Source organism: Anomalospiza imberbis, chromosome 7, assembly GCF_031753505.1.
Source record: "Anomalospiza imberbis isolate Cuckoo-Finch-1a 21T00152 chromosome 7, ASM3175350v1, whole genome shotgun sequence".
Lineage (NCBI taxonomy): Eukaryota > Metazoa > Chordata > Aves > Passeriformes > Viduidae > Anomalospiza > Anomalospiza imberbis.
Window position 1 is genome coordinate 17330660 of NC_089687.1, and position 21068 is coordinate 17351727.

General features: G+C 35.5%; 1 protein-coding gene across 2 annotated transcripts in view; it reads right to left on the reverse strand.

Moving 5' to 3' along the window:
* KCNH7 (potassium voltage-gated channel subfamily H member 7) overlaps nt 1-21068 on the reverse strand; it is a 211240-nt gene that overhangs the window by 45358 nt on the left and 144814 nt on the right. The window contains exons 6-8 of one of the 2 annotated variants that reach the window (XM_068195687.1): nt 20596-20616; nt 20056-20079; nt 16810-17024 (exon numbers count right to left, since the gene is read on the reverse strand). In XM_068195687.1, the coding sequence (XP_068051788.1) occupies nt 16810-17024; nt 20056-20079; nt 20596-20616 (260 nt within the window). The remainder of the gene's footprint in view (nt 1-16809; nt 17025-20055; nt 20080-20595; nt 20617-21068) is intronic. The other variant, XM_068195688.1, reaches the window with a different exon arrangement.

A 21068-nucleotide genomic window follows, 5' to 3' on the forward strand; every position in this document is an offset into this window, starting at 1 on the left:
TCACTGTTAGTAAAAAGAAAATGTATTATCTTTTCTGGACAGTAACACTCATACTTTGGATTGTAACAGAGGTAGCTTAGAGAATGAAACATTTTTAAGAGTACGAAATGTGATTAGGACAAGACTGAAGTATTACAGTGTTAAAACATCTTTGAACCTTGGAACTAGATATGATGACAAAGCCAAGCTTCCTTGCATCTTACTAAAAGGAAGATTATAATGCTAAGCAGAAAAAGTCCTACCAGAGAAACCAATTGGTTTCTCTTAAGAAAAATTAGGAGTAATCAAACTTGATTAAGTACCACCTCACTCTGGCTTTCCTGGGGAAAGCAGGAATGTATTTATAACTGGTGTGCTTTTCAAGCAGTATTAGGTGATAAGATTTAATCTATTTAAAATGAGAACATTTCAAAGTTAAATAAACTTTACTGTATTTTGCCTTTGAGTAAAGAACTCTGATACAAAATTAAACTTTTCTGTGTTCATGTGTATCTCATTCATTGTTGAAGCAGTACTGCTGAAAGTTAGAAGACTTCAATCAGACTCATTTTTGATTCTGTGAATCTTGCTTGAGGTGTTTCACAAAGACAGGGCTGGTGAACAACTTCTACACTTTTTAGGTTCATGCACTCACTTCCTAAAATCACAAGTTCAGGGTGGCATTTATTATAGAGAGGCTGCAATCAGATACTCAGAAAAATATAGAGCGAGATCAAAGTAACTGTCATAAATTAGCACAGTTTTTGATTTTTCTTTCTGAACTGTTTGGTAGCTTTCAGCTCCTCAAAGATACCAGTAGTTTAATGAAATTGAAAGAAAATATATTTAAGGATAATGAAAATTTATTATTGGCTGCTGTTTTGTTAAGCAAGAGGAGAAAGGAAGTGTAGGTACCAGAGGTGTACCAGGGGGACTCTCAGGTGACAGTTAATTAAAAAAAAAGATTCAGTAAGCCTTATCACTTTACACTGGGTTACACTGTTCATGGTGTAATCTTTTCTGGGGCAGTTTTACCATCTTTTCCCTCCAGAAAACCTGCATGGTACCAGGTATAATTTCTGTCCTGTGTTGTGTTTTAAAGATCTTGTTTTGGATAGTGTTTTTTGATGAACTTTCAAAGAGCCAAACTGGGTTGATGTACTTTGCAGTACGTTGGCCATAGGCTTCACTGGGTAACTGGATTGTGTAGGGGACTCTTGCTGCAAGCTGTGCAGCATCACATGCAGAAACAGTATTTGACCCTTCTTCCCCGTACAGGTTCATTTATAAAATAGAATATGTAGGCAAAATGTTATACAAGATGTTGGATGACCTGGGAATTTTACTCTGGTGTCTGTTACTGAGTTTCTCAGTGATCTTAGGCAAGCTGTTGTTTAATCTCTCTAATTTCAGTCAAGTAAAGAGAATAATATTTACAACTGGAAGTATCCTAAAGGCTAACGAGCAGAAAACTTTCATAAAAGCTGCTTTGCAACAGCAATGAGCTCCCATAATTCTTCTCTAAATTTAGTTGTTTCTTTTTAGTTTTTAAAATTAATTCACACAAATATTTGTCCTCTTCTCCTGTACCAAAAGAAATGTGACTAGCAGGTCAAGAGAGGTGATTTTCCCCCTCTACTCCGCTCTCATGAGACCCCACCTGGAGTGCTGCATCCAGCTGTGGGGCCCCCTGAATGAGATGGGCAAGGTCCTGTTGGACCAAGTCCAGAGGAGGCCACAAAGATGAGGAGGGGGCTGGGGCACCTCTCTTATGAAGACAGACTGAGTTAGGGTAGCTAAGCCTGGAGAAGAGAAGGTTGTAAGAGAACTTGTAGCACCTTCCTGTATCTAAAGAGGGCCTACAAGGAAGTGAGAGAAAATCTTTTTGCAAGAGGACAAGGGGGCATGGTTTTAAAGTGACAGAAGACAGGTTTAGATTAGATGTTAGGAAGCAATCTTTACTGTGAGGATGGTGAGTCACTGGAACAGGCTGCTCAGAGAAGTTGCGGTTGTCTCATCCCTGTGCATATTCAAGGCCAGGCTGGATGGAGCCTCAGCAACCTGGAGTAGTGGAAGGTAGCCCTGCCCATGGCAGCGAGATTGAGATAATCTTTAAGATCTCTTCCAACCCACACCATTCTATCACTATATGATTCTACTATTCAAACTGTAGTTTCAAGACACTCTGAGAGACCCATACTGCTATCACACGTAGATCCATACATTTTTTTCTGAGATATTTTCATTCTAAATTTGTTAAAGAATGCAAATGCGCATGCAGTAAAAACCAAAGACCTAGAAACAATGAAGTATAATAGCATATGAATAAATCATAGCAGAAATAATAAATTATTATTGCCACCATGAATTGTTAAATAAATATTTCTGTCAAACCATTGCATGGATTAACACCATGGTTATTCTACAACTTGATGAAAGCAAGTGTAGAGCAGGGTTGCTACATGCTGCACCCAGGCTCTTTAAGTGACCACAGAGATAAATAAAGCACAAGAACATGGAAAAGAACCAGGAACCATTCCCAATGCTATCAAGAGCCACTAAACTCATCCCATAAACAAATTGCAATTGCATAGAACAAATGCAAAATTCAAGTTATTCAGAAAATATTGGATGTTTTTCGCCTCTGCTGGGAAGTCACAATATTTTTTGTGCCTTATATTTCCAAACAAACAGCAGACAGGTGACTAATGTACACACACAGAAAGAATATATAACATATTCACAATCTAGGTAACACCTTTCATCTCAGACAGAAGTACTGCACATCCACAAAATTTGAACGAAGAGCAATGTTTACAGGTGACAAAATTTCAAAAGACATATAAGGGCTTGAGCAAAACTGAACAGTTTTAAGGTAGATGGACACAGATATCTGTGTGAAAAGTAGATGTGGAAGTTTGATGGTTGCAAACATTAATAAATTTGCTATGTCTCATGACCTAAGTGTGCCCCATATGAAGTGTATGTATATTTAAATGGTGTATTTATATTCAGTACTAAATACTGTTTTGTCACTGTTGCTTTTGCAACAGATGAATTAAAGTAAATCTTGTGCTAACAAGGTCAGCTACTGTATAGTACCTCTCATGTTAAGAGAATTTCATAAACATTTAATAAAGTTCAAACTATAAATAGAGTCCCAAATTACTTTGGGAACTTTAAAATAAACATTTATCTCATCCATAAAACATCTTGCATAAAACTGTGGAAGATGGTACCTGTTCAAATACAATGTTGAAATATTTATTTCTAGGAAATACTATATGACGTGAAAAAATATTATTTTGCCAATGAGTTGCCACACTCACGGCATCAGTAGTCCAATGCTAGGCACACAGCCCTGAGAACAGAGTGGATGATCACTCCTGCATCCTTAAGCCTGGAAGGATGTAGCAAATCTAAAAACACATCAGGTTCTCATCTGCTGAGAGACTTAAATATCTACTATGAATAGTGATTTAAGAAACTCATTGTAAAAAGCATATTCAACATCAAAATAGGAAATTACATGAAAATGTAAAGAAGAAACTGAGCCAGGGTAATTGTATTGTAAACATTATTGTAGCTAGTGGAAAAAAATGAAAGAATTTGGAACATCCGCCTCTTTAGATCTAATCCAAATACACAATACAATATCTTCCGTTTTAAAGGTAGTTTTGAACTAATTTTCAGATCTTTATCAACAAGGCTAATAACAGTTTTGAACAGGAAAAACTTGGAAAGAAAAAGAAATGAGAAACATGAATCAGACTTGTAAACAAAGGCCATATTCTTGTATTTGACTGTTTTTGTCCTGACCTTAAATCTGAATGATAGTGCACTCAAAATGAGGCAGTATTTCTTAAGCTTTAAAATAATTTTAACAGACTTTACAGAAATTTCTTCTCCTGAAGTAACCTCTCCTGTCTCTCTTTTCTCCTGTGGATTAGTTCTATTGAAGCTGCCAAGCTATAACTAGTAAATACATCTCTTTACTTTTCCTCTCTATTCATATAATTACCATGAGAAATCTACAGACTGGACCTCCTAAGGAGATTTCTGAATCTAAAACCAACTAAAAATAAATATTACACGAGTATTAATGAACAAATGGAATTTAAATTAACATTGACTTTCTGATAGTAGGCATTACCTCATTCCCCAAAAGACTTTAATGGACTTTCATATTTCAGTCATCTTTATGATTGCTTTCCTTATGCAGACATGAACAATTAAGAAGATTACACCAGTTCTGAAAGAAAGCTGAAGTGCTCTTGATTTGGTGCAAACACAGCATTACATAAGGCTTTCATACATCAGCTTTACAAGGTATTTTTACATGTAAAATATATTTCTACGTCTTTCAAAAGACAGCTACCAAAGAACATCTCCTGAAATACTAATGGTGGGAAATGTCAATAATACTTGCCTTCTTGTCTTACTCCCTTTTTCTTTATTAAAAGCTTTAAAATTATGTACTATGACTGTTTGTATATAATGCTGAATGCTAAAATACTCTCTGTGAGACAGTTTGTAGTAAAGTAATGAGGTCTTATACAGAAGGTTTTTCTTTTGTTTGTTTGTTCATATATGAATATATGTTCATATATATGTTATATATGTATGTTCATATATATGTTCATATATTAATATGTCCACATATTTACCAAGTGTAATTTTAGGTAGATATTGAAACAGAACTTCTGCTAGTAGTGGTGGAACCTGAAAATTCAAAGCTTATCTGAATCTATTTTATTTTTTTTTTGTTCCACATATCGATCTGTCATTACATGAAGCTTGTTTGAGAGTAATGGGACTTTCTTGGAGTGCTAAGTGCCTTACTGAGGCAATGAAGCTATAAAAAAATTATAGCTTCATGAAGCTATAGAAAAATTATATATCTTATTCAGCTAAACACATTTACCTGCACAGCAACCCAAAATCTTAAAATGGTTAAAGAAAGTTATGTATGTCCTGTGATCAAAACAGTAGATTAGCCTTTTTCTCCTGTTTATTAAGTAAAATTGTTTAGGTTTCAGGAAAATAATATTTCTTGGATATTACCACCAAACAAGACTCTTTCACCAAAATTGAATACATGTAATATCTCTAACCTATAATTTATTACGCTAGATATTAAAAGAGAGGAGGTGTTTTTATAGTTCATTTTCCATGAAAACGTTAAGAAATGGTGTAAAATCTTAAACCTCAGGAGCCTCTTCCTGCCAGTCAGTATATAATTACTTCAACATTGGTGGGTAATGCATTCTCAGAGCAGCACTTAGAAGCACATAGATTTACTAAGAGCACTTTACTGATCTTTAAAACTTAAATTAGGGATATACAGAGTATTAATGAAGATATTTACAAAGAAGATATTGACTTCTTTTAGCAAAAGCTAATGACAGAATATGTATTAAAAGTTTTGTAACCCTCTTATTTAAAATTCCCTATGAGATATTATTTCAGAAGACAGCAAATGCTATCTTTCAACATTCTAGTGAGTTTGTGAGTTAATCATTGCTCTTCTGGCAACACTAAGCTGCTAACAAGCATTTATATATCTGAAAACAAAATATCAAGGGTCAAATTTCTTATAAGGGCTTAAATTATTGTGTTGTTTTTTAGTAATCAAAAATGTATCTTCTATCATCTGTTCTGCATGACAATAAAAGAAGCAGGTTTTGTGCTTGTTGATGTTATCCTTCTTACAATATTTATGAAAAAAGTATTTTTCATTATTATACATTTTGACTGGGTTGCTGGCTGTCAAATACTTTAATTGGATAAAGAAAAAGCATAAAAGCTATCAGAATTTCTGAAGTGCATGGAGTGATAATGAAGTAGCTACATTCACAGTTTGGTTCTATGATTACAATACTTACTGACATAACAGTACAGGAGAAAGGAAGAAAAGATCCTTATGCATATCTTTGTATTTAAGTTTAACTTTCAGTTTCATGGTCAGTTTTTTCCATAATATGCAAAAAAGCAAACTTTAGTTTCTAGAAAACCTGTATCTTGTAATTAGACCCCATAGTGTTTAAAAATGTATGAACTGCAATTGAAACTGTTCTGGTAGGGAGAAAAGCTTACTTTAAAAATTACCATCTTCCCTGTGGCTCTCCTTGTTTGTGTCTAATGAGCACATCCCACCTTTGTTCACTTAAAGGAGATATTTAGTCTTAGCATTCTGCCCAGGTTGCCCAAGTACTGCTCTCAACACCACTTTTAGGAAAGTTACGTGCATTACCCAAACTTCTATAAAATTTTGCCATCAGTATTTTAACCAAAAAAGCCATTTGGCAAGGGTAGATGGAAGAGATTGCATACATAGGTACAGACAATCTTATGATACAAATTACATTTCATTAGTAAAACCAACCCATAGACGCATGATCCAGATTTCTAGGGCCACCCATTCAATTAATGCTGGTTAGGCATGGAAAAAGGGCAGATTTGTGACCATAGAGAAGCAGGCAGACAAACTTGCCTTTGCTCAGCCAGTAGCTGCATCTTACATTAGACACTTTTATTGTTTTACAATGCAAAAACTTATTTTAGTTTTGGGGAATTGTGGCAAGACATGATATGATCTTCATTATGATTCTTCACTAAATACTCTGGTATTCCAACAGGAACAATAACAAAGCAAAAATAGCACAGAATCAGTGAGAAAAAAGTAAGTCCATGAGAAGCTCTACCTTGCCTGTGTTATGTTAAATGAAGTTTGTGTTTTGGAGAGAACAAAAGGTTTTATTTATGGATTTAACCAGTGTCCTGATTCTGGCTATGAGAGAGTTAATTTTTGTTCTTAGTAGCTGACACACTGCTCTGTTTTGGATTTAGTATGGGAATAATGTTGACAACACACTGATGCCTTGGTTGCTAAGTGACGTTTACCCTAAGTCATGGACTTTTCAGTTTCCCAGGCTCTCACAGTGAGCAGGTGCACAAAAAGCTGGGAGGAAGCATGGCCAGGACAGCTGACCTGATTGGGCCAAATGCATAGTCCCTAGCATAGAATGTCATGGCCAGACTACAAACTGAGGGGGATTACCAGGAAGACAGATTTATCAGGGCATGGGAATGGGTTTGACATCAGTCAGCAGGCAGTGAGCAATTGTATGGTATAATTTGTTTTCTTGGGTGTTTTTCTTCTTTCTCTGTGTCTCCATCTCTCCCTTTTTCTCTTCCTCCCTCCTTTTGTTTACAGTTGCTATTAGTACTAGTATCACTCCTGATTTTCCCCTCCATCCCACTGAGGGTGCAGGAAGGACCTGTGCAGCTGCTGTATGATACTTTGTTGCCAGCTGGGGTTAAACTGTGACAACCAGGAAGATATGGGAATCTTTTTGGCGCTACTGCAGGCACTGAAAGCTCAATCCAGTGGAAAAAATGCCTAGAATAGGAGCCTGTAAGACTTAATGTTCATTGTTTTCTAAATATATTGACTAATTTATCACACTGTGCAAACTGCAGTTTCCTTTCCTTACTGGATATTGTGGGTGTAAAGAAGTGAGAAAACAGACAGCACAATACATCTGCAAATTATTATCCTAGACAAAACTTATTTTTCAAGCTTTTTTTTAAGGAGTCTATAGTCTGCATCCTATCCTAACAAAATTTGTCAAAATAAATTAGTTGGCCTCTAACAAGTTTTGCAGAATGGCCATGAGCCATAGGCTCTGATTTTTTTCTCAATTCCAAACCCAGCAACTAACAGCAGACTAAGATGCAGCAAAAGGTGTTATTCTCCATTGGTTATAATCTTCCATTTGTAACTCACCTACAAACCCAGTGAAACTAAACTTCCTTGAACAGAACAAACTGGTACAAATGCGAGCCCATATAATTCAGAAGTTATTTTGCTTCAAAAACAAGGTTTCTTCACAATTAATAGAATTAATTTAGAAATTAGAACATTTTCAAAGATGGATACTTAGAATAGAAAAAAAAATTGCAAAGCTGTGAAATGAAGAACTTTTCCCATTTAATAAACATTTCTCATTTATTAGTAGCAGTACACTTAACAGTCTGTCTGAAGCTGAACATACCATTTCATGCCAGCTTCCAAGATATTCAGTAGTTACTGGAATTTCCATATTTAAAAAGATGATGCCTTAATGTAAAACTGGCAATTCTTTGAGTAAAAAGAGAAATTTTTATGCTTGTAAATAAATCTTAAGTATCTTAAGGACAATTTCACCATGTGCTACAATGCAAGATTTATTCAATTGTCTAAGAAAAACAGACTTACCTAAGGTAAATCAAATATCAAGAAGAAGAAACACTAAGTTTTCTACATCCTACAAATATCAGGTAAACATTCATACATTTTCAGTACTTTACTTCAGATAAATTTTGTCTTATAGTATCTTTTTATACTTTAGATGGTGTTGGAGATTGAATGTTATAATTTATGGCTTAAACATCTTTATGAAGGACTTTTGCCTATTATAGCAAAACTGTACTAGAAAAGCTGCAAAGACCACCATGCCCTGAATAGGCCTTTTGAGTAAGGCCTGGAACTACTCCTTGATGAAGACAGCGACTCAGGTGGGGGTGGGTCACAGGGAGGGGGGACTCTCACCACCAAGAAGACCAGACGGACAGGGATGACCAGACATGGTCGGGACCTCAGGAAGGACGATATGTTTCCTTCTAACCCCTGTCACTCTCTCCCTGTCCCCCCACCTCCTCATGCACAACTCTTTCTTTCTGATTTTCTCTCTCTCTCTCTCTCCCATTGCCTCTTTTACTATTAAATTAAATATACCAATTCATTTTGGTGCCAACATCTAACCTTGTCTAATTTTAATAATGTTTTTTGGGTATATTTCAAACCTTTCTGGATCTGATCCATGTTGTTCACAGACACTTCGTTTCCCTCACTCTTCTGTGTTCAAGCTGGTTTGTAACAGATGGCCTGAACTAGCCACTTTTAATAAATACTTCCTAGAGATTTTTGTTGTGCTACGCTTATTAATTTTATGTTCAGTAACACCAATACCACCCATAAAGCTCAATAAATGCTTTGAAAATACATTTTTACACATTTATTAACCATAAATATCTATTAAGTATATCTCTTTCATAAACATAATATTTGGAATTCAGTGAACCTTTGATTTTGGATTCATACATCTGATTCCTGGTTTTTCCCTTACTGTGATTTTATTGATACTTCAATATAATTTAAGGAGTGTTCCTCCTTTTTCTCCTTTCCCCCCCCCCCTTTTTTTTTTTTTTTTTTTTTTTTTTTTCTTTTCTTTTCTTTTTGTAAAAGCATTAACTCTGAACTATTCTGAGTTTGTCCTTCTCTATTGATCCTGTTACCGGTTACAGGCTGAAAGCATTATCCAAGTTCCAACACATGACAGGTAATAGATGAGAAAAATGACCTTCTCATTTGGCTTATTAATTTTGAGGGCATTCAGAATTCATCAAACAACACACTATGCTGACTGGAGTTAATGGTTTTTGCTTTTTCTTACTATTTCTACTACTTTGAAAAAAGTGCTAAACCTTATCAGACCCTAACTAGAAAATATTTTCCTCAGCTGCCACGACATCAAAAACAAGTAATCCACATGCTTTTTTTCCTCCCCCCAGCCCAAGACAAAAGAATAATAACCTCATTGCTATTTCTCATTAATAGCATTAATATGCTTAAGGACCTCATTTATAATTAGTGTTAGAACATAACTGCTTTATAATCATCATCATACTACCTGCAAATTGCAGGAACTTTCTGCTCTTTAAAATTTAGTTTATTCATCAATTTCTTTCATTAGTGATGTGTGAGAGAGTACAAATTTCTTTGAAAAAATTAAACACTAGATTACCCACAACATTTTCATTTTGTACAATAACTAGTATTATATTAAAAGAGAAAAGAATTTAAACTGTTAGCTGACCACACTTGCCTTTTTTTTGCCTGAGGAAAATTACTCTTAAGAGGTGCGACTATATAATTTGAGGTAAAAGCCAAAGATTGCCTGTCCAGGTTATGGCATTTTGTAACTAGATCCACATTGGTCCTACAGTATGTACATGTGAGGTGCACGGCACTAGAGCAGAGTTCAGAATCCAGACCATTTGAGGGTAAGGGCACTTAGAGCGGGAGGGAGTCCTGAGTCTGAGTCTGTGGTGCCCAGGGTTATTTTTGTGGCTTTTTAAACAGATGGTCATTTATGTAAGATGAGTAACAGTCAAATTACTCTGGAACTACAATCCAGGACTGCCTCTTTCTAAGAGGCTGTCCTGAATGTTAGCTACAACAGTGGTGTTCTTGAAAAATAGCAGCTTTTTGTGATCCATGAGATCCACGGCATTCTGCCCTCTTCCCTTCCTCTTTCCCCATGTCAGCTGCTATTGCTGCCTATCTCTGGGAAATTATATACTTATGTTCTCCTAAAGATAGAAACTGTCCTGAGTTAACATGGTAACCACTGGCCGCTGATCTAACTTAGCAGTTGTGCTGTTTTGCATAGGAGGTAGGGTTAGATGGCCTCTAGAGGTCTCTTCCACACTACATTTTTGTACAGTTCTAAGGTTATGTGAAAGAGGGACTGTGACTTCTTTCACAGCTGTTTTAAGGCAACTCTAACTGCATGTGTGAAAGCTATTATTCTAGACTGTGCATGTTAAATGCTTCAGAGGATCTCAGAGCTCTTTGGATCTTAGTGGAGCTTGACTTGCAGTTCATGGTGAGACTGTTCTGGTGAGCGTCAAAACTGCTGGTTTCAGCAGAGTAACCTGCCAAGCTTAGAAACTTCCAAGGTCAATCTACCATGAAGTGGGAGTTTGGGTGTTTATAGCTCTAGACCAGAGAAATGAGGCTTGCCTAAATGCTGCTGGCACTTTGGTTTCAATAAGCTTTACTTGCTTTGTAGAATATTAGTTCTTACACCCAACTCCTTATTATCAGAACAAATTAAAATGCCACCTGAAAGTGTATTTTCTCCCATTTCCTAGCATTAGAAAAGGCGTGTTGCTTTGGCAAATGAGCTAATATTAACAAAGGTCATATGCTTTATTCCATGTTAGCATCAAGGCAGTAAAAAAAAAAAAAAAGGATCACACAAAGCATTGATTACTCAAAACTGTAACTCATAGAAGATAGTGGATACTTTTTCCCAACTCAGCAAAATCAGGTAACCCCCTTTCCAGAAGAGCAGATCTTGGGGGAAGGACATAAACTAATTAGGGATGCATCCAGGTTACATGCTGCAAAGCAGCTGGGCTTTTCAACTGCTCTATTTCTACCATATGTTGTGAAATCTTCTCAAAACACTACAGTAGTTCAGATGCCTGAACCTATTCAGCTGTCACAACAAGAAGAGGCTCTACTGTAAGGAAGGAATATTTTATCTTTCAAAATTTTTCTGAATCTTATTTTTATTACTTGGTGCAACAGCGAATAATACAATGAAGATACTATGTTATCTTCTGAAACGGAGCAAAAAAGTGGGCTTTATTTTCTGCTTCCACACACGTGGAATGGCCGTTTGCTCTGGTGAAAAAGATACTACTTTCCAGTTGTGGTGACACCTTGGCACAGGTTTAAATGGCCACAGTGAGACTGAGGTAATTTTACTGGTTTTAACCATGGTTTCTTTGCTTTTCTTGGTTTCACTGAGTGTGTCACATGTTCTAAATTACAATGAAATTGCACACATTTATACTATTTCTATAATTACATCTATAGCAATTACAAAGCCTAATTATGTAATGACAATGAAAGATAAATTTTATTGCATGAAGGTGCTAACTATTATTGTAAAGAAAGGGAATGACTCCTGCATAAGATGTGTCAATTCACAAATAACAGGAAAAAGAAGCTTCTTATTTCAGAGTAAATTTAAACTTTCCATACATTAACTGGGAAATGTTGGCCCTGCTTATGCCCTAATTTCACTATTATATGTATCTCTTGCTGTGTAATTGGAAGGCATCAAAATTGTTTCCCCTTTATTCAGAATTTTCTGCATTATGCAGAATACAAAATTAACAGCCTTGAAATGTTGTGTGTATGTGAGTTATTCCAGGATGTAAACAGCACAGTGTGTCAGCTAAATCAGACTGCTGAAAACGTATAGATCAATAATTTGGTTTATTTTTAGGTCTTATATTGCCCCTCTCTGTCCTAGATGCTGGTAGTCATCTTTTAGCCTGAAAACCTGAAGGTCAGTTTGAAGTCATGATCATGTAATAGTTATTTTTATATCAACAGCTTTACTGGTCTTGGGAGGATATTGCTACTTATTTCTTAATCTTTTGGGGAACAAAATAGAGTCTGGCCAGATTACAAAAACATGCAGTGAAACTACAAGGTCTATCACTTCATACATGGTCCCCAGCCTCCCCCCCACCCCCCTCACCAGCAGCTCTATTTTCGGAAGATTTGTGGGTGTTCAGCATGTCTGCAAATCAGATCACAATATTCTGTGTAGCCTGTCAAGGTATATATTTATCATTTCATCAGCCATATGACCAGTTTGGGTATATATATGTTTTCTAGAGGTGGGTGGATAATGAAACTCTTCTGAAAACTATTATTACAAGAAGTTAAAAGATTACAGAGTTTTACTTTCCTGTAAGTCATTTATTGAGACAAATAATGAACAACAGATATATATTTGACCTTTCAATCACATTCTGTATTCCTTCAGACTTCAAGGAGATAAATCTGAATACTCTCTGAACACTAGTGATCAAAAGAAACAACACAGTTTTTCTTAAACAACACAATAGAGAGACAAGTAATTTGCATTTTATTAACTGGGACAGTTATTGGTAGACAGTATAAAGTTATGGGCATTCAGGAATTCTCTATTTTCTTTAAAAATAAAGCACAGATACTGACTATTCTAGTCTTCATGAGTCTGTTTATAATGGAGTTCACAACTTTGCATCTGTATATCAGTGGAAACCGGATGTCTGAGAAGCTTTGAAATAAATCAGTATTTAAACAAAATATAAAATTAGTTCCTGTTGTGTCTTTACACATTGCAATTTTAAGGCCAGAAGTCCCCTGTATAAATTCATAAAAAATGTTAAGGGACAGATGTCAGACTTTTGCCCTACTGCTTTGTTTAATAAAAGTCTACTTTTGTGCCTCTAGGAAGACTTGTCTCTTTCTAACCATCAATGTCAGGACCCCAACTGAACCTGTCAGTACAAAAGAGTGCAGAAATTGCACTGTCCTCCTGAACAGACTGTAAAAAAGAAATAATGGAAAAAAGTAAGTTGAGATTATTCTAGAAGAGAGTGACATTAACATCTCTGGAAATTATAAGGAAAAAACATTTTAAAGAAGTTTCTTAAGTGGAATGGAAATGTAAATATAATTTAGTCACAAATATCTGCAATGGAATATAACAATGACAATTTATCAATCAGGGCTATCTGGCAGCTACACCTGGACTATATCTCTGAGTAAAAGTCAATGTTATGCAGAAATAAGCATCCAGAAGATGTTATGCTTCTTGGCATTACACAAGGAGTTATGATCAGTGATGACCCAGGTGAAAATCCAGGCAAAGCAATCAGGGAATCTACTTATTCAGGACCATCACATGTGCAGCATTTCACTGCAAGCCATATCTTAAGGCAATTTTTATCTCTACATGATGTCCTGAACCCCCCAGTTAAATAGAAAAACAGTATTGGAAGGTTTCTTGCAGTAGAATGTATAACCAAGATTTTTCTCTCAAAGTATAAAGCACTGTCCCACAGCATCTCCTCTTTCTTCTAAAATGCTTTTCTAAACTTTATTCTACTTTCTATTTCTAATTTATTCCACTAAAATCTTGCTACTAAAAGTATCTTACTCCTCTTTAAATGTTTTTTCAAAGTGCATCACTTCCTCTAAACACAGTGGCCAACTACTCTTTTATTTACTTTATTAATTATTCCTCCTCTGCCCTCTGAAGATGGCTATGTGCCATCTTTTCCTTTTTCTCTCTTTTCAAGACCTGAATTTTACATCTCCAGCTTGTGGATATTAAAGAAGTTATACAGCTGTTGTCTTTGGAAAGAACACGTTGCATCCTGTGATGCTGATATTTGATATAGTACTGATACATGAGAGAGACTCCAGGCTGCATGATCCAACAGGGAAGCTCGCTGATATATTTTGAGTTGCACCATGAGGAGCCACAGTAGTGGAATTGTCAGATTTTAACACTAGGATCAAATTTCCCAGCAAAACTGAGGAAAGGGTGAAAGACAGAAAATAAGGACTACAGAGGGAGAGATGGATGGATATATATTTGAATTGTACAATATGTGGCTGAGAGAAGCCTTTCATGTCATCAAGTCCTGCAATTCCAGAAAATACAGCATGTTATGTTCTGCTTCACTACATTCTCAGGCTCTGTCTAGCAACACTTAGAATTCCTGCCCTAACTTCTTTAGTTGGAAGACTGTTTCAGAATGTCACAACTCTGATTAAGGGTAACCTTTAAATTTACCATGGCTGTTTTATACTCATTTGCTCTTTTACTGATATTGCCCCATAGATTAAATAGGTCATATTGCCCTCTGTGTATTTTTGATGTTGTTTGACAGATTTCCTTATCAGAGACTGTGCCAGCATGAGCATATTTTAACTACCTCATTTAACATTTCCCCCATAGTATATTCTCAACACTGTGCTCAAATCTTCCAAGCCCACTTTTGCACTGTTTTGCAGATAGATACCTAATGGATCTATGGCCTAAGAAAAGATTTACAAATAAATTTATAGTCAGACATGAAGCAGAAGCTTCAAAGAGCTTACAAAATACATTGAAATCACTGGGAATAGAAACATAAACAGGACTAAAACTAGCCACTTAAATCTTGTAAATGTCTATTTCTAATCTAATTAACAAATCTCTAGCTAACTAGATCCTTGACCATTGTAACACTATAGACCTACATATATTTATACCTCCTAGGAGTTTCTACCTGTACCTAATTCTAGCATTTAGGATACAGCAGCAACTAAAAATATTGATAAGTGATTGTAATAACAGAAAAAGCAGCAGCTGCAGGGAACTATTTCCAATTATAATGAATGATATGGCATCAAAGTTTGCTATGTAAATTCTGCTCTGCACAGTGGTTGAGATTGTTCCAGAAAAGGACGTAAACCAATGTCAAATTAAAATGGAAGGCTTTTGTGAAGTGTAAAGATTTTATAGAGCATTTCAAATTTAATTTTGAATTTAGTAGGTATCAATTTTCATGGAAAGCGTAGCTGATCCATGCCATTGCCATTGGACTTTTAATAAAATCTAAATTATTTGGAGAATAAACATAGATTTAAAATAAAAAATCTGCCCCCCCTTCTCCCCCAACAGCATCACTAGTACATAGAAGCTCAGCACCTTGTCACTGATTAGCCAGTCAGAATTAAAAAATAAAAGAAACCACAAAACAAAGAAAAAAACCACCCAAAACCTACCTTGCCTCATGCTTATATAACTTATAACAATTAGTCTTTTTTATGTAACTTGACTTTTTGCCACATTATCTATGAAAAGATTTCTATATATAACTACTATGAATAATTTAAAACATATCAAAGTGGATCCAGAGGAGATTATATATTTCAAAACTGACCAGAGAAGAAAGGACAATGGTTGCAGATTCAAGCTAGCTATTAAAGACAAAATATATGAAAGATAAAAATCCAATTACTTTTTAGGCACTAACTGGTCTGAAAATAGAAATGATACAACTTTTATCTCTATTTCTTTAGGAGGGTGTACAATACATCCCTTTTTATATCTATCAAAGGGAGTAGGAACATGGACCCTGTCTGGCAAAGCACCAATGTAGAGAAGCTGCAGTCTGGTCAGCACCTGGGGATATGATTTAGTCGTGGACTTGTCCATGCTGGGTTAATGGTTGGACTTGCTAGTCTTAAATTCTGTCATTCTATGATTCTAAGCCCAAATCTACTCTTGGAAAGATCTTCCTTATGGAATATCTATCTGCATTCTACTACAACACACTTCTTACCTCTTTCAGTCTGTCTGGGCATTTAAGGGCCAACCCTCTGCTTACTAACCCCATAAAAGTTATTTCGGATACTGTCATCTCTTGGTATTTTTTCAGTATGTTCCACATTCCTAGCCTGTCCCAGTCACTGTCCATATAAGATTGTAAGACAAATGTAATAATATTGAAATTAGCTGAAAAATTCCTTTGACTTCAGAGGGCACTGCATTTGTCTTAGAGTGAAGAAACATGCTATTTTAAATTAATTTTGGTTTTGTTTCAATTATATGCCTTGTTCACAAGATATATGGTATATCCAGTCCATATGTATCTGCTTTTCATTCTGACAGCCTTATGGATGCACAGATGTGGAAAAAGATACCCACAAGAAAGAGCATTATGAAAAGCCAAAGAACTTGAACAGAAATTATGAGATGTAATTATGATACAGTGGCACAATCACCTACCATTTGTTATCATGTTGTGCCTTACACTAATCAGCAATTCATAATGCTGAAAAAAATTATGAACAATGTAACTAACATTTATGAATGACAGGAATTACTGAAATTTATGGTCTTATTTACTGGACACATGGTGCATACTACATTTCTTTTCCATTAAAAAATAGGGAGCAGAAAATTTTGTTTGTTAGGAGTATCATCTAATGTTGTAGATTACCTCATAAGCAACTGAATTGAAGGTGAATAACATAATGTTTTAAAGCCTTCAAATTATCCTGGAGATAGCCAAACCACTCATTAAAGGAGTAAGAATCTATTGAATATACTGAAAAAAATAGAAAATTAACTAAAGTGATGTGTATTACCTTACCTGTGTAACCTTCTCTGTTACATTGTGCGTTCGGTCTTTCACCTTAGGTGCAATAATTGCTTTCTCTGAAGAAGGAGGAGATGAAGATTTTTTTTCACTTTTGATATCTGAAAAGTTCAGCGTGAGTTGAGGAATTTTGTTGATTGTACTGTATTTGTTGAGATTTGAATCCGATGTGGATCCCAAAAGACTTGACTTGATATGATTAAAAGGCCCTGAAAAATCAGAACACACATTTAGTATCTGGGAAATAAATTATCATTAATATGTAGGTGGGATATGTTAAAAGGGTGATTAAAAACTATTTTTCTCTATACTACTTGTTAATAATAATAACGATCTACATTTAAAAATAACTCTTTTGCTAATAAGATTGAAATCTAATATTTGCTATAAATATGACATTTCCTTTACATATAACCCTCAATATTTTTTATAAAGTCGATGGATTCCAAACTGCATAATGCATCTATCCCTACTTGTTTTCATGTTACTGGGAATGCTGGTGTGCTCTTATTATAGTTCTGGCTGAATATAAAGACTATATGCTCATTTGTTTATAAGAGTGGAAATAGATTATGTAAGATTGCCTGGAATTAGCAAAGGCTCTATTATCACATCCCCACCTTGCTCATGCTCACGTGATAGTTCAAAGAAGCTGGAAAATTGAGTAGACTCGCAAAATATGTTTCTTCAATTGTTGTTGCTAACAAAATACTGGAAACTATAGGGATACTATATATACCTGTATAACCCATATAACCACAGGTAGATTATCAACAGAGTATATATAACCTTCTTATACTATTTTAGTGTATCATATAAAAATATATATAATTTATATACTTCATGAGGTACATATTCTTTATAATTATTATTTTCCTTACTATACAGAGTTGTTTGAACAAAAAAGCAATACGAATTACTAGAATACTTGTTTTGTACTGTCATCATAAGGTTCATTGGGAAGCCAAAAGTATTCATTACAAGGAAAAGTTGCTTTTGAGAACAATATTGGAAAAAGAACTATAAAGATGTTTAGACAGTGAGAACTAAATCCACTTAGGGATTTAAGAAAAAACTCCAGGTCTTGCAGTCATTAGTAATGTACATAAAGTGTGACATTGAGTGGTATTTCTTAGATCCATATGAGAACCTTATTTAAGGTTGCCTTAATTCTGTTAAGGGCAACAATGTGATGCTTTTCTCTTTTTCTTTTTGAGGTTTTATTTTGTCTTTCTGAGAGGAAAACAAGAATGTGTATGTTGATTCAAGAACAATCAATGTGATAGAATCAGGCCTATGGGGTAAGTTGCAAAGTCATCAGTGGAACAGTTGATTTTATTTGCAGTGTGAGAATGAATGAGGATGGCTGTGGGGAAATGCTTTATGCTGAGTTAAATTCTTTTTTTTTTTGGCAAAATTTTTTAAGTAAGGGCTGATTTTCCATCACACCTGGCTTCAAATGCTTGTTTAAGAAACAGACATTTCATTTTCTTTTGAAGCTTATAAGGATCTATACATGTTTTCTACCTCCTAAGCTCAGGATAATTGTGTGCTAGTCTGGGCCACAGACAGAAAATCTCTATTACTCCATTTCAAATTTTGCCACTGTGCAGAAAGGAATTTAAGATGACAAGGGAGGGCATGATGCTCTAGACTAAAAGTTTGGGTACAAAAAATAATTTGTGCCTGAGTTCTCTAATCATTAAACTGCTAAACAGTCTTTCTTTTTTTCTTTTTACCCTAGTATATTTTTTGTGGAACAGCTTCATTGGAATAGGGAAGAAAGCACTACCTTTTACCTGCAAGGAATGGTAAAAAAGCCTGCTACTGAGGGCACCACCAAGGGATTGTGATACTATATTTAAATGCCTTTTTACCCAGGTGGGACCTGAATCTATCTTTCACATCATCTATATGAGTCTACTAAAAATTAGTGCTCAAAATATATCAGAGCTCACAATCTCCTCACAAATCAGTGAAGTGGCTAATCTGGCTAGTTTGTGCTATTGGACATGTGGTCAGACTGCAGTTTTCCAGCCCTGCTTCCCTGTTAGTTTGAGCAATAGTTTCTGAATATTGAATCACTTTAGATGTAAGCAGGATATCAAGTTGAAATCATTTATCAGATCAACAAGATTCTTCATACCTTAGGAATTCACAGGTAAGAGGAAACTAAGATAGCCTAGGCAAATCTGTGATTAGATAGTAGGCAAGATTTTGTTTTATTAGTAACTTCATAGATACTTAAATTTGGTTTCTGGGATTTACATCTTTTATTGCTTCCATTCCAAAGGGGATTACTCTCTCTTTTGCTGCCTAATACTCATGCCCTAGAACATGATATTAGGCTTAAGCTCATTGCACATGAGAAGAGAATCTTGCTTCTTTTCCCCCACTTCTTTTGCTTTAGAAAGTGGTGAAAGGTATAATGCACCTCATTGACAATGGTAATTGATTGAAAGACAGTATTAGCTTAAGTACAGCCCAGGCTGGCAGAAATTGAGCTGATACTTGACAGCTTAGTGGATTATTGCTATACTGTTATAGCAGGAAGCAGGAAAAGGGGGCCATAACAAATCACAATCACAATTGATACTAATTGGCACCCTGACTGACAGTTTCAACAGAGAGGCAGAGAACTGAATAAGCAGGGAGAATGACTTGCTTCTCCCTAGCCTAAAAAGGAGAATCAGGTTAAGTTTGGGCTCCCCCATTTTGATGGTAGGATTTCATTGTCCTTGCTTACACAATGCATTGAGAAATTATTTCACTCTCCTGAACTGCCAATTCATAATCTTTCACCAGCAGTAAATACATTTATAAAAATTATTGTACAGCACAGAAATTGTATGTTTTTCCCCCAAGATTTTGCCAACATACACATGAAGCAAATGCAATGATTTTGTAGTCCACAAATTGTTTTACAGAACCTATTTCATGCACTGCATGCATTTTGGAGAGATTTTACCAGGTACACACACTTTTTGCGTCATGCATGAAGTCACAAACCAGTTTTTCCACAGATACAAATATGGCAATTAAACTGAACGCTTTAGTAACTGATCTTCAGAAATGGAGGAAATAATTTACAGATTATGTTCAAAATGCTTCTAAAACATATAGCTCAATGCTGGTGAAAAGAAAAAGTTTTGTAATTGCACTAAATATTATTTAAACATGAAATTGGCAATGAAGTTCATGCATGCACATTTTGATGCTACAGGAAGCTTGAAACCATACCCCCTGCCATCCAGGAACGTGAAACTAGTTTTAAAGAGACAAAAGAGGAATAAGTGAAGATACTTCCACAAGGGTCCTGATTATCAGTTATTTATTTTTGAGAGAGTTAACTGAAAACGAAGTACCTTGTAACATACAATCATTTGCTAATGTCCTCATACAATCACACATCCTTTTACAGGTAAAACTCCTGGTAGCTTCAACAGAAGTTTTGACTGCTTAAGGACAATAGCACTGAGTTAAGTAACTATGATATGTTCTAATTTGCTCCCTTCTTTTTTTTTACTTATCAGAAAATTAAATCAAAAGGCTGTTTAACTATGCTTTCACTTTTTCCAGTGATTCATAGTTAGTGCTTTGAGACAAGAGTTACATGAATAACCACGTGTTTAACAAATATAATTTATGTAGTAGACCTAGCCCTAGAGGGGTCAACATGAGAATGTTGCACTTGAACATTTCATACAGCAGGCAAAGTAACATGCCAAAAAGTGTGGCTGATTGAAACACTGGAAGGTACAGTCTAGATGTATACTTTACCTTTGACATTGCGACCATTGTCTGGTTTTCAGCATAATAAAAGTGGAGAAGACAAAAAAAAGACAACTAAAATCTACATCAGAAAAAGTAGAAAATATGTGTGCATTATACCTGCAAAGTGTGCATGGTTTGAATTGAAATATTATTGCAACTCCTTGACGGTATTATGAAGACTTTAAGTGAAGGTGAAGTCACTCTGACAATTGAGATAATGTGCAAAAGTGTCTGGAGTAGATCACCAGGCAGTAGGACCGGCTTTATCTAACTTGCCTTAATAGAAACATGATAAAATTCTTTCTCCATAAGTCTGGCAGTGGGTTGCAGGAAAAAATTATTTCTTCTTTGCAACAGTGCCAAGAAGTCCCACATAACTGAGAGAAGCTGAGGCAGAAGTGCAGGGTGGCTGCATGGCACGTGGGGCTGCCCAGGAGGCCTGGCACAGATCCCCAGGCCCCCCACATCTGCCTTGACTC